The sequence below is a fragment of the Cnephaeus nilssonii genome (assembly GCF_951640355.1).
Source record: "Cnephaeus nilssonii genome assembly, chromosome: 19".
NCBI classification, from domain to species: domain Eukaryota; kingdom Metazoa; phylum Chordata; class Mammalia; order Chiroptera; family Vespertilionidae; genus Cnephaeus; species Cnephaeus nilssonii.
This window is the reverse complement of record NC_137090.1, coordinates 32,318,850-32,331,299: the sequence shown is the minus strand read 5'-3', so window position 1 is coordinate 32,331,299 and position 12,450 is coordinate 32,318,850. Positions and strand designations below refer to the sequence as shown.

The window sequence follows — 12,450 nt, the reverse complement described above, 5'->3', positions numbered from 1 at the left end:
AATGTATCAGATATTTCCCATCCCAGCTCTGGTGTGACACTGGCCCTGTGCTGATAGTTCTCTGCACATTTTAGTTCTGGTTATAAACCTCTTCTTAACCAGGGATGATAGGATTTGGGGATAAAGGTGAGGTTTGGTTGTATCACTTGCATCTCTAGTTATGAACAGCAAGTAAGAGGCGGGGCTCATGTGTAATGCAGCATGGGGGGAGGAACTGCTTATGTAACTGGGACAGCAGATTTAGTGAAAGGAGAAAGGCAGAGGCTGGGAATGGGAACAGTGAACTGTCGGCAGGGGCAACATGCCCAGGTGGCTCTTCCTAATAAGGTAGGCTGTGGGGCTCTGGCAGCCTGTTTAGGGGAGGTGAAGGAAATCTGGGCTTGAGGCTGATGTGGAGGTTGTTAGTGATGCCCCCGGGGGGGTGGGGGTGGAGGCTAAACTGAAAGTACACCTCCATACTGGGAGGTGCAGGCCGAATATTTGATGCCTCATGGGGAAAATGTCCAAATACTGCTTTCCTAGATGATTTGAATTATAATCAGGAAATCTCGACCTTCCTTGGTCCCAAGCAAGAATAGTAGTGGCGATTTTGCCTAGTCTCAAAAATACATATCTAGGGTTGAGATTAGAGAGAGCACCTACTGAGATGGGCAGAACCTGTAGTGCCTGAGGGGCAGAAGGTTTAGAGTGGCTTCCTTGGTTCTCAGCAGGGTAGCAACATCCAGGGCTCCTGCGTCCGAGGCTGGAAGAGCCTCTGGTCAGGTGTGGGGACCACCAGGTCAGGCCTGGAAGAACTGTGGGGACTACGGGGGCATCAGTGCCAGCATCAGGAGCCAGCTTCACTGCTAGTAGAGAAGCCTCTGTCTGAGTGGCCAGTGCCTCAGTTCATCAACCTCTTTCTGCCGGAGTTTCCCATTAGGCCCCTTAGGGGGCATCAGCAGCTGAAGGTAGGTTAAATGGAATCACTGGAAGGGGTCTCAGTAGTGATGAGAAATTTAGAAACGACCAGAGTCTCAATTTCCTGTTCTCCATTTTTCTGTACAGGTTTTAGGCCTTGTGGCTAAAGGCTCCTTTGGAACCGTCTTCAAAGTGCTAGACTGTGGCCAGAAAGCAGTATTTGCAGTGAAGGTAGGGACCTAGATATTCTTCCACATTATTTTCTAGTCCCTGCCTTGTTTTGATTCCAGAAAGGTTGGGAGGAATAAACAATTCAATAGCACTATTCCCCTCTAGGAGTCATTTCTATCCTTTCATAGGTGGTGCCCAAGGTCAAGGTCCTCCAAAAGGACATCCTGAGGCAGTGCAAAGAGGAGGTTAGCATCCAGGTAGGCACAGAGCCCTGGAAAGGATCCTAGGAAGAACTACAGTGGAGAAAGCACCTCTCTTGTCCAACTATCCTGGTTTTCCTGGTTCTGCCCCTCCCTTGGCTTCACCAAGTAGATCCTGGGAAAAGTAGCTATCAGCAGAGTTAGTCTAAGTCCTTTTTTTGTTTGTGGTTGGGAACTTTTCCCACTCATTTTCTGAAGCCAGTATAAGCCTGGCATGGACATTATCAGAGAAGGAAAACTATAAGCCAATCTCACTCATGAAAGTAGATACAAAAATTATAAACAAAATATTAATAAACAATAAATAAGAATGAAAATATATCACAATCAAGTTGTATTCTAGGAATATGAGATTGGGTTAACACTTTAAAAAAATCAATGTAGGCCCTAACCAGTTTGACTCAGTGGCTAGAGTATCAGCCTGCAGACTGAAGGGTCCCAGGTTCAATTCCAGTCAAGGGCATGTATCTTGGTTGCGGGCACATCCCCAGTAGGGGGTGTGCAGGAGGCAGCTGATTGATGTTTCTCATCGATGTTTCTAACTCTTTTAAAAAATATATATATATTTTATTGATTTTTTACAGAGAGGAAGAGAGAGGGATAGAGAGCTAGAAACATAGATGAGAGAAACATCGATCAGCTGCCTCTTGTACACCCCCTACTGGGTATGTGCCTGCAACCAAGGTACATGCCCTTGACCGGAATCGAACCTGGGACCTTTCAGTCCGCAGGCTGATGCTCTATCCACTGAGCCAAACCAGTTTTGGCGATGTTTCTAACTCTATCCCTCTCCCTTCTTTGTAAAAAATCAATAAAATATATATTTTTTAAAAAAATCAATGTAGGAACTAATGCTTCCAGTGAAGATGGAGTAGAGGGACTGGATTTACCCTCACCCATGAAACAACCACAAACAAAAAAGAAACCACTTAATAGAAAATGAAGAAAGGATCTCATAGGCACTTCACAAAAGCAGATATCCAAGTGACCTGTATGTATGTGTATACATACATACTTACACATGAAAAGGTGCTTAACATCCTTAGTTACCAGGGAACTGCAAGTTCAAATCAGAATAAGCTATCCCTACATTCTTACCAGAATAACTAAAATAAAGGCACTGGAGAGAGAAGAATTATGTAATATTTTTATAATCTGTAGAAAAAAATCTTTTAGGATTTCCATTAAGGTTATCTATATATATAAAAGCCCAGTGACCGGAATGGCAAGACCAGAACCACCAGAACCACCAGAACCACCAGTGGCTATAACACTCACTGCGGCAGCCAACCAGCCTGATCTGTGTCCTGACTGGCTCCCCCTCTCCCTTCCCCAGGCCAGCCTCACCCCCGATCGGCCCCCAACATTCTAATCGGGGACAGGGCCAGCGGGCCAACCACCTGTGGCCCCTCCCCGCAGCCGGCCCAGCCAGATGGGCCCCAATCAGGGTGGGCCAGCCAGACCCCTCCTGTGCATGAATTCATACATCGGGCCTCTAGTTAACTATAATTCTTTTTTTCTTTTTTCTTTTTTTATAGTTTATTGATTTTCCACAGAGAGGAAGGGAGAGGGATAGAGAGTTAGAAACATCGATCAGCTGCCTCCTGCACACCCACCACTGGGAATGTGCCCGCAACCAAGGTACGTGCCCTGGACCGGAATCGAACCCAGGACCCTTGAGTCTGCAGGCCGACACTCTATCCATTGAGCCAAAAGGTTTTGGCTATACTTCTTAATTTTTAGTGGAATCACCAGTGTTTATTGTTTTGCTCATCTAAATTTTTAAATTTTAAATAAAATACATACAGCTCCTATAATAAAAATTTTTTCAGTTTTAAAAAATGCAAAAAGAAAAACATAACGACACTCTTGATGTAATAACATTTTGAGTATAATTTTAACTTTAAGCTTAAAATATGAATTACTGATTAACTTAAAATTTTATGTCAAATATATCTTGCAAAGAATTTTATGACAATGGTTTTCTATTATATTATGATTTGAAATGTTAAAGAAAAACTATACGAGCACATGCAAACATACAATCAATCTGTTAGCATATACAGAATTGGAATGTCAAATCATTCAACACTGAGTCATTAGTATGTAAGTACTTAAAACTAAAATATCTGCCACCATGGTTTGGTGATAAAATACACAAATAAGTCTATTAGACAAAAACAGCTAAACAAACTTGAAAATGAAGATTATGATGAGTTTGACAAATGTTAGGTGACAATTTAGCAGTCAGGGATGACACGTGAGCAAGCAGGATGAATGAACATATACTTTAAAATTTTAGGTGACATTCAGCTTTTACTACAAAAGGGGAAGCATTTCCCCCATTACAGAGGCATTGATACACTGTACTCTGTACCTGGCACATCCTGGGGGAGCTCAGATGTCAACTTCTTTATCATGTTACTGCTATCATGGGTTGCTGAGACACCCCACAGTGTCTTTAGAGGGACTAGTCCCTTCTGAAGAAGCATTTGTTGTGTTGTCACCAAGATTTGCTGACACAGTTACCTTTATACCCAACTTCTGTTGGCCTACAGTAAAATGCATAGTAAAATCTTTCTCCTCCCTACCTTCCTCTCCTCCCCCTCTTCCTCCTCATGCTGGGTAGGGGGGCGTGGAGGGAGGACACAGCGGCAGCAGCTTCCTCCAGCATTGCTGCCCCTCCTGGGTGAGCTCAGCCTCATATTGGGCGTCACCTCAGCCTGTGGTGCCAGGGAAATCTCTCCAGCATGTCCAGTGTGTTCCTTAGTATTATGCTGGTTCCTGGATTACCAGGCAGACAGTCCCAATTTAGTTCACCTACTAGTAAACTGAGAGGTGGGACAGCAGCTCCCTTTCTGCACAAGTAGGTATATTGACTTCTTGGTTGCCTTGATCCTCAGTTATCCTGTTTTCCCCTAATTTCCTGTTTTCTTTGTCCCTAGCGACAGATCAACCATCCCTTTGTACATGGTTTGGGAGACAGCTGGCAGGGAAAACGGCACCTCTTCATTAGTGAGTGGTCTCTCTCCTCATTCCCAAGGTCCCTCTACTGTTCTCCCCACCTGAGATTTCCCATCCCTTTGGCTTGTTCTGCCTTTGCTCTGTTCCCTTTCTCACAGCACTTCTCTCCCAAAGGGAGAGGGAGCGTACAGCATGTGGCATCAGGTTGGGCAGGAGGCCTATAATGCCTTGAGCCCAGGCCCAGTAGCCCTCAAATATTGCCTAGACTTCTGGTACTTTGCAGTGTGTAGCTACTGTAGCACAGATCTGTACTCCCTGTGGTCCACTGTTGGCTGCTTTGCTGAGGCTTCCATCCGCCTCTTTGCTGCTGAACTGGTCCTGGTGCTGTGTAAGTATAACAGGAGTGGTATTGGAAATGAGGGAAGAATTAATCAAATGGGGGACAAAAAAAAAGAATTTATATTAACGCTAGAGATCAAAGAACAGGGATAGGGATGGGGTGGGGCTACCAGGGAAATTGGAAAGGACAAGAGTGCTTCAGCACACCCTCTGCTTGCTGTCATCCACAGGCTATCTCCATGACTTGGGCATCATCCATCGGGATGTGAAGGTAAGAGTTAAGTGTTTTTTTTCTTGGTCTGAGGAGGTGCCTTAGTAAGTTAGTTACACAGGTCCAAGAAGGCACGGGGGAGCTGAGAACAGCTCATCTTGGGACCCTCATGGGTGCTAAGGATTTGGGCAAGGACCTTCCATGTATAGACCTGAATGTTGAGTAGGGCATCTTCTTCAGCTGGGGGGTATACATGATGAAAGAGAGTTGAAATGAATAAGATGAATAATACTTTCTCACCTGTGATTTTTTCAGATGGAGAATATCCTTCTGGATAAACGAGGTAAATCCTTTTTTTTCCCTAGCCCTGGAATGTAAGTTACTTCAAGTCTGGGAATGAGCCAGGGCTGATGAGGGATGGAACAGAGTGGTGCTGTTGCATTATCTTTTATATAGGTCATCTGAAACTGACAGACTTTGGTCTGTCCCGACACCTGCCCCAGGGAGCTCGAGCCTATACTATTTGTGGCACTCTTCAATACATGGGTAAGAAAAAGGCCAAAGCAGGTGGGTAAGTATTGGGCAAGAGGATAGCCAACATATGTCAATGATAAGTATCTTTCAATTCTGTAGCCCCAGAGGTCCTGAGAGGAGGGCCTTACAACCATGCTGCTGATTGGTGGTCCCTGGGTGTTTTGCTTTTCTCTCTGGCAACTGGAGAGGTGAGAGAATGGTAGTGATGCTGGGCAGAAAAGAGAGGAGTTTTGCCCTGTGGTGGGAAGAAGGAAGACCTTAGGAAACCTTGCCTTTTTCTTACTAAGAAATGACACCCTCCCACCCCTCAACTTAGTTCCCAGTGGCTGCAGAGAGAGATCATGTGGCCATGCTGGCAAGTGTGACCCACTATGACTCTGAGATCCCAGCTTCTCTTAACCAGGGGCTTTCACTTCTGCTCCACGAGGTAAGGATGAGCACTACTTTCCTTTTTGACTACCAAACTAACCATTCACTCTCTCCTTTCCCTATCATTGAAGTGGCATTTCCCCATTCCTGTGATTATTTGGGGGGAAAGTGGGGGCAGATGGCTGACTTCAACTTCAAGTACTATGTCACTACTTGCCCTCTAACCAGCATTTCAAATTTCATTCCTGAGTTCCTGGTCCTCCAAATATCCTGGCCATCCATAACAGGTCCCTTCTGAGAGAGTGGGCCAGTACTGCTTTCTTACCAATACAGCTCCTTTATTCCTGCGTTTGCCCCAAATTAGCCTATCTCCCTCTTTTACAAGTCCTTTCCTCTTTAGGGTTCTTTTTTCTGCCCTCCACAGCTCCATGAACTTCTTTTTCCCTTTCTAGCTTCTCTGTTAACAGCCCCTTTCCCATCCCAGTCCCTATTCCTTGTTGCTCTGTTTCCCTTCAGCTCTTATGCCAGAATCCCCTCCAGCGTCTACATCATTTGCATCGCTTCCAGGTCCACCCTTTCTTTCGGGGTGTGGCCTTTGACCCAGAGCTCCTACAGAAACAGCCAGTGAACTTTGTCATGGAGACTCAAGCTACCCAGCCTAGTCCATCAGAGTCCATGCTGTTCAAGGACTTTGACTGTAACCTGGAGTCCTATCTGGTCTACCCTGGACTTGCTTGAGCCCCTCTACTATAGACTGGGGCCCATCTGGGAACCTGAGCATCTCCTCCATTGCCAACTCAGTATGACCACCTTGATGATCCAGTTTGTTTTTACTTTGTAGCCTCTTACTGTTCTTCTAGGCCAAGGATGTCAAACATGCAGTCCGCCAGCTGTGAGTTTGACATGTTTGTTCTAGGCCAGTGGTCACTAACCTTTCAGACCTCACGGACCGGTGGTCCGTGGACCACTGGTTGGCGACTGCTGTTCTAGGCATTGTACCAGAGTTTAAATCTTGGGCATTCTGGTATTGGCAGCCACAACTGACCTAGCTCTTCCCCCATTATACAACACACCTCTCAATTCAATATCTCAGATCAAAGTGTTGACCTTTTCCTCTGCTTCATTTCTCTAGTGTTCATACTCTGAAGCTTTTAGCCAGAGGCTTATTTCACTTTTCCCCCTCCTTGTTTTTGAATCATGTTTCTTTCCTTGAGCAATAATAACACTTCATGACTTTCTAAGGTGCTATTTATGTGTTTAACAGGCTTGTCAGAAGCAGTATAAATATTTTTCAGAGGTCTCAAAAGCTGGCATTTCAACTCCCAGGTATACACCTAAAGCATGATTCTGGGGGCCAAAGCCAGTCTTTAATAAATTTAATTTAAAATATTTTTAAAGTGAATTATAATAGCCAAGTGTGAGGAAGAGAATAGGAACTGAAAGATGGGTGGGTTAAATGTCTTTAGAGGTAATTGAAATAGTTTTCCAAATTTTTTCCAAAACAAAACCCCTTTGAAAGACATTAGGATTCTTAAATCGATCATTATCCTACACATCCCAGGATTCAGTTCTAAAGGGCAAACCAAAGGATTAAGAGGCATGACATCAACCTTAAAATTTTTTAATTTTATTTTTATTAATCCTCACCTGAGGATATTTTTCCATTGATTTTTAGAGAGAGGGGTAGGGAGGGGAGAAACACACACAGAGAGAAACATTGATTGGCTGCCTCCCGTATGTGCCCCGACCAGGGCCGGGATCCAGCCCGCAACCGAGGCAATCGAACCCATGATCCTGCAGTCTGCAGGCTAATGCTCTATCTACTGAGCCCAACTGGCTAGGGCTCATCCTTAAAATTTAAGAACCTTTTCCCTTAGTGAGAAAAGTCATCTGGACCTTAAATTTGTATACATTTTTGGCCTTTATTCTTTAAATTTTTCTTTAACTTCTCTAAAGATTCATTTTTATTATTCTTCAATTATATCTGATCTCTTTTTCCAGACCAAAAAGAGTCTGGGAAGTATTCTGTGTACTTCTTTTAATTCTGTCCCTGGATTATGCCAGATTTTCCCTGTACATTGCTAGTATTTTTGGCCTCTTTAGAATTGCTTTTTCTCGGTTGTACTTTGGCAATCCGTATCAAATCCCTATGAAAGTTAATTGCTATAGATACTGTAAAGGGTATATATGACTATAATTCATAATGTTCTTTTAAAAGATGCATAGGATAAATTTTCTCTGAACCCAGTTATGATTTTCCTGAATTGCTGTTTGGTTTTACCTTAAAGACACTAAATATTCTACTGACTGTATTTTTCTCTTCATATTGATGCTAAACTACTTAAAGCCAATTTGTGGCTGCTTCCATCCAGCAAGTGTTTAGGACTTCATTTTATGTATATTGTAAGCTAGGCACATTCTTGGTTTCCTTTATTTTCCTGTTTTAATTTTTTTATCTTACTATATTATCTGCATCTTTGTAAGCCTTTTGGGAATGAGCTTAGCATATAAATAAATAAAAGAATGTATCTTTAATCTTTTTTTATTTCATTTGTTTCTCTTAGACACTTTTTTTTTAGCTTTTAAAAGAACGTATTTTTTATTTATTTCACAGAGGAAGGGAGAGGGAGAGAGAGATAGAAACATCAATTATGAGAGAGAATTGTTGATCGCTGCCTCCTGCACAGAGCCCACAACTCTGGCATATGCTCTGACTGGGAATTGAACCATGACCTTCTAGTTCATAGGTTGATGTTCAACCATTGAGTCACACCGACTGGGCTGGCTGAGCTTTTTAAGCTTTTATTTACATTTAAGTTGCAGTGACCAGACTGTACATTGGATAAAAACCATGACTACTGCCCGGCCAGTGTGGCTCAGTGGATTGAGTGTTATCCCATGCACCAAGAGGTCATTGGTTCCATTCCTGGTCAGGGCACATACCTGGGTTGTGGCCTCATTCCCCCAGTAGGGGACATGCAGCAGGCAGCCGATCAATGATGTTTCTATCTCTCTCCCTCTTCCTTCATCTCTCTAAAATCAATAAAAACATATTAAAAAACAACAACCCCTGAATACTAGAAATAGGAATAATGATTTCTAAAATAGTAGTTAACAGTACTGGAATTTAGACCTGGTTCCCGGATCCACCAATACTATCACGGTGTCTTTACAGAAGTCATTTTAACCTCTCTGGATTTTAGTTTTCTATGTATGAAATGACTGGTTTATAGACATTAGTTTTGTTTCTTTTTAATCCTCACCCAAGGATATGCTGAGAGAGAGATGGGGGTGGGGGACAGAAATATCAATGTAAGAGAGAAACACTGAATGAACTGGCAATCTTTTGGTGCACAGGACAGCACTCACCCAACTGAGCCACTCCGGTTGGGCTAGCCACTGGTTCTTAATTGTGGGGGATGAGTTTCAGATATCTGATGCTTTTTCAAAGGGCAGATGGTTTTATGAAACTATGTGTCTAGCCCAGTGTTAATTAATGTTCAGGTCACCCAACATTATATAGCTTCTCTGGTCATGCAGTATATTGGGTTAAAGTCTTTAGCATATGGTTAACATAATGTCACTAGGTCCCTTTCCTAGGTCATATTAGATTGCTTAGAGACTATGATTATATAAGTGTAGTTTATTTTCAGGGTAGTGTAGAGGGGACGACAGAAAATCAAAGTTTCAGACAGTATAATTTGAAAAGAGCATTGTGCCATGTGCCCTAGTTTTGATATGTTCATCCCCGGAAGGCATTCTTTTCCATCACCATCTCCTACCATTCAGAATCACTGACCTATAAATGTAATACCTTTATTTATTTATATTAAATTCACTGAAATTTTTAAAAATATACAACCTGAAATGATCTTTTAAGCTTAACACTATGCTTTGATTTTTCATTACCTAGAAGAAAACAGATACACCTATAAATATGGATGGTTTACTCTGTACTCCCTTCTTTTTATTTTTTTTAAAATATATTTTATTGTTATTTTACAGAGAGGAAGGGAGAGGGATAGAGAGTTAGAAACATTGATGAGAGAGAAACATCAATCAGCTGCCTCCTGCACACTCCCTACTGGGGATGTGCCCGCAACCAAGGTACATGCCCTTGACCGGAATTGAACCTGGGACCTTTCAGTCCGCAAGCCGATGCTCTATCCACTAAGCCAAACCGGTTAGGGCTCTTTTTATTTTTTTTAATTCTCACCTGAGGATATGCTTGGTTTTTTTTTTTTTGTTTGTTTTTTTATTTTATTGATTGATTGAGAGAGAGAGAGAAACATTGATTGGTTGCCTGCCGTATGCCCTGACTGGGAATTGAACCAGCAGCCTTTTTGGTGTACAGGACAACACTCCAACCAATTGAGCCAGCTGGCCAGAGTTCCCTTCCGTTTTGTTTTTTTTAAAATAATTTAAGATTAGCCTTAACACCAATCCTTATATTCCTCTTCTAGAAAAGTGTCATTGTAGCTCTACTCAGTTTCTCTAACCTTACTTTATCATATATTGAACTGTTCGTTTGTTTACTTGTTCACTGATTTTAAAAACTGGTAATCACAATTTTTGGTTACCTCTTTTTTTTAATCCTCACTCGAGGATATGTTTTATTGATTTTAGAGAGAGAGGAAGGGGGGGAGAGAGCAACATTGATCAGTTGTCTCCCTTACACACCCCGACCGGGGATGGAACCCGAAACCTAGGTATGTACCCTGATTAGGAATCAAACCAGAAAACATTTTGGTGTACAGGACGATGCTCCAACCAACTGAGCTACCCAGCTGAGGCTCTTTGGTTACTTCTTAAAGTAGTTTTCAATGTAAAAAATCTTGTCAAAGCTTTTTTAAAAATTAAACTAATGAAGTAAAATAATACTCTGTAATATTAACCTCTGTAATGTGCTGTATTATATCTCTCCCTCAACTCACATGCTGAAGTCCTAATCCCCAGTACTTAAGAATGTGACTGCATTTGGAGATAGGGTCTTTAAAGATGTAATTAAGTTAAAATGAGGTCATATAGTAAGCCCTAATCCTATCTAATAAAAGAGAAACATGCAAATTGACTGTACCTCTACTATGCCCACAAGCCATGCCCACCAGCCAATCATGAGCGAGTATGCAAATTAACCCACAAGATGGCAGTTAATTTGCATATCCAGGCACAGAGCGAAGACTGAAGACAGCGTAGAAGGAAGCCAAGCGCTGCAGAAGGGAGCGAAGCTGCGGAGAAGCAAGCACGCGGGGCGGCGGAGACTGCAACAGGAAGCCCTATTCTTGCAGGAATCTTCCTGCAATGGGCCTCTAGTCTCTATATATATAAAAGCCAAGTGACCAGAACGCCAGAACGACCAGTCACTATGACACACACTGTGGCCGGCCAACTGGCCCAATCGGGGGCCAGCCACTCCCCCCAGCTGGGCCCGGCCAGATCAGGGGCGGGACCAGCCAGCCAACCTCCCTCAGCCCCTTCCCACAGCTGGCCACCCCCGATCGCCCCCCCTATGCCGACTGGGGGCAGGGCCAGCCAGCCAACTGCCCACAGCCCCTCCCCCTGGCTGGCCCTGCCCCAATTTGGGGCGGGGCCGGTGGCCAACCTCCCGCAGCCCTTTCCTCCTGCTGGCCCAGCCCCAATCAGCCCCCATCAAGGCCAGGCCGGCCAGACCCCACCAGTGCACAAATTCGTGCATCGGGCCTCTAGTCCAATATGATGGACTAGAAGGGGAAATTAGGACACAGACACACACAGAGGGAAGTCCATATGAAAATACTAGGAGACAGACATCTACAAGCCAAAGAGAGAAGCCTCAGAAGAAACCAACCCTGCTGACACCTTGATCTCAGACTTTTAGCCTCTGGAATTATGAAAGAATAAATTTGTTGTTTAAGCCACCCAGTCTTTGGTACTTTGTTATGGAAGCCCTAGCAAATTAGTACAACCGCTATGAAGAGTTCTAATAGATTAATCAAGAATGATTTAAAAACAAAAACATACCTTCTTTCCTACAGGTTGGCTTTACTTATATTCCTTTTTAAAATATATATATTTTATTGATTTTTTACAGAGAGGAATTGAGAGGGATAGAGAGTTAGAAACATCGATGAGAGAGAAACATCGATCAGCTGCCTCCTGTACACCTCCCACTGGGGATGTGCCCGCAACCAAGGTACGTGCCCTTGACCGGAATCAAACCTGGACCTTTCAGTCTGCAGGCCGACGCTCTATCCACTGAGCCAAACCGGTTTTGGCACTTTACTTATATTCTGAGAACGTTATTATTTCACATTTCACTAGTGCCTCTCTGAATTTTGTTGGTTTATAGATTGTCACATTGCCTCCTTTGTTCAGTACTCCATCATAACAGTAGTAAGGCTAATAATTCCATGGTTTCATTCTTGAGTTCACTCAGAAGAACTGCATGGTGGATATTTCTGAATTGCTGATTTGGGTTATAGAATTGGATTTTTACAAAATAAGTAATCTTTAATCTTTTTTTTTTTAAATATATTTTTATTGATTTTTTACAGAGAGGAAGAGAGAGGGATAGAGAGTTAGAAACATTGATGGGAGAGAAACATCGATCAGCCGCCTCTTGCACACCCCCTACTGGGGATGTGCCCGCAACCAAGGTACATGCCCTTGACCGGAATCGAACCTGGGACCCTTGAGTCCGCAGGCCGACGCTCTATCCACTGAGCC

At 43.2% G+C, this 12,450-nt stretch overlaps 1 protein-coding gene across 2 annotated transcripts; it reads left to right on the top strand.

The window, feature by feature from the left end:
* Positions 1-32: 32 nt before the first annotated feature.
* On the top strand, positions 33-11,634 carry RSKR (ribosomal protein S6 kinase related). Of its 2 annotated transcripts, XM_079798102.1 has the most exons (12): positions 33-327; positions 708-947; positions 1,045-1,128; positions 1,257-1,325; positions 4,274-4,343; positions 4,576-4,680; positions 4,862-4,902; positions 5,158-5,185; positions 5,299-5,388; positions 5,476-5,564; positions 5,693-5,803; positions 6,262-11,634. In XM_079798102.1, exons 1-12 carry the CDS (start codon positions 202-204, stop codon positions 6,481-6,483), a joined length of 1,275 nt encoding a protein of 424 aa, XP_079654228.1. In that variant the 5' UTR covers positions 33-201; the 3' UTR covers positions 6,484-11,634. The 2 variants fall into 2 exon arrangements, with proteins under 2 accessions (XP_079654228.1, XP_079654229.1); XM_079798103.1 differs by lacking the exon at positions 1,257-1,325.
* The last annotated feature ends 816 nt before the right edge of the window (positions 11,635-12,450 follow it).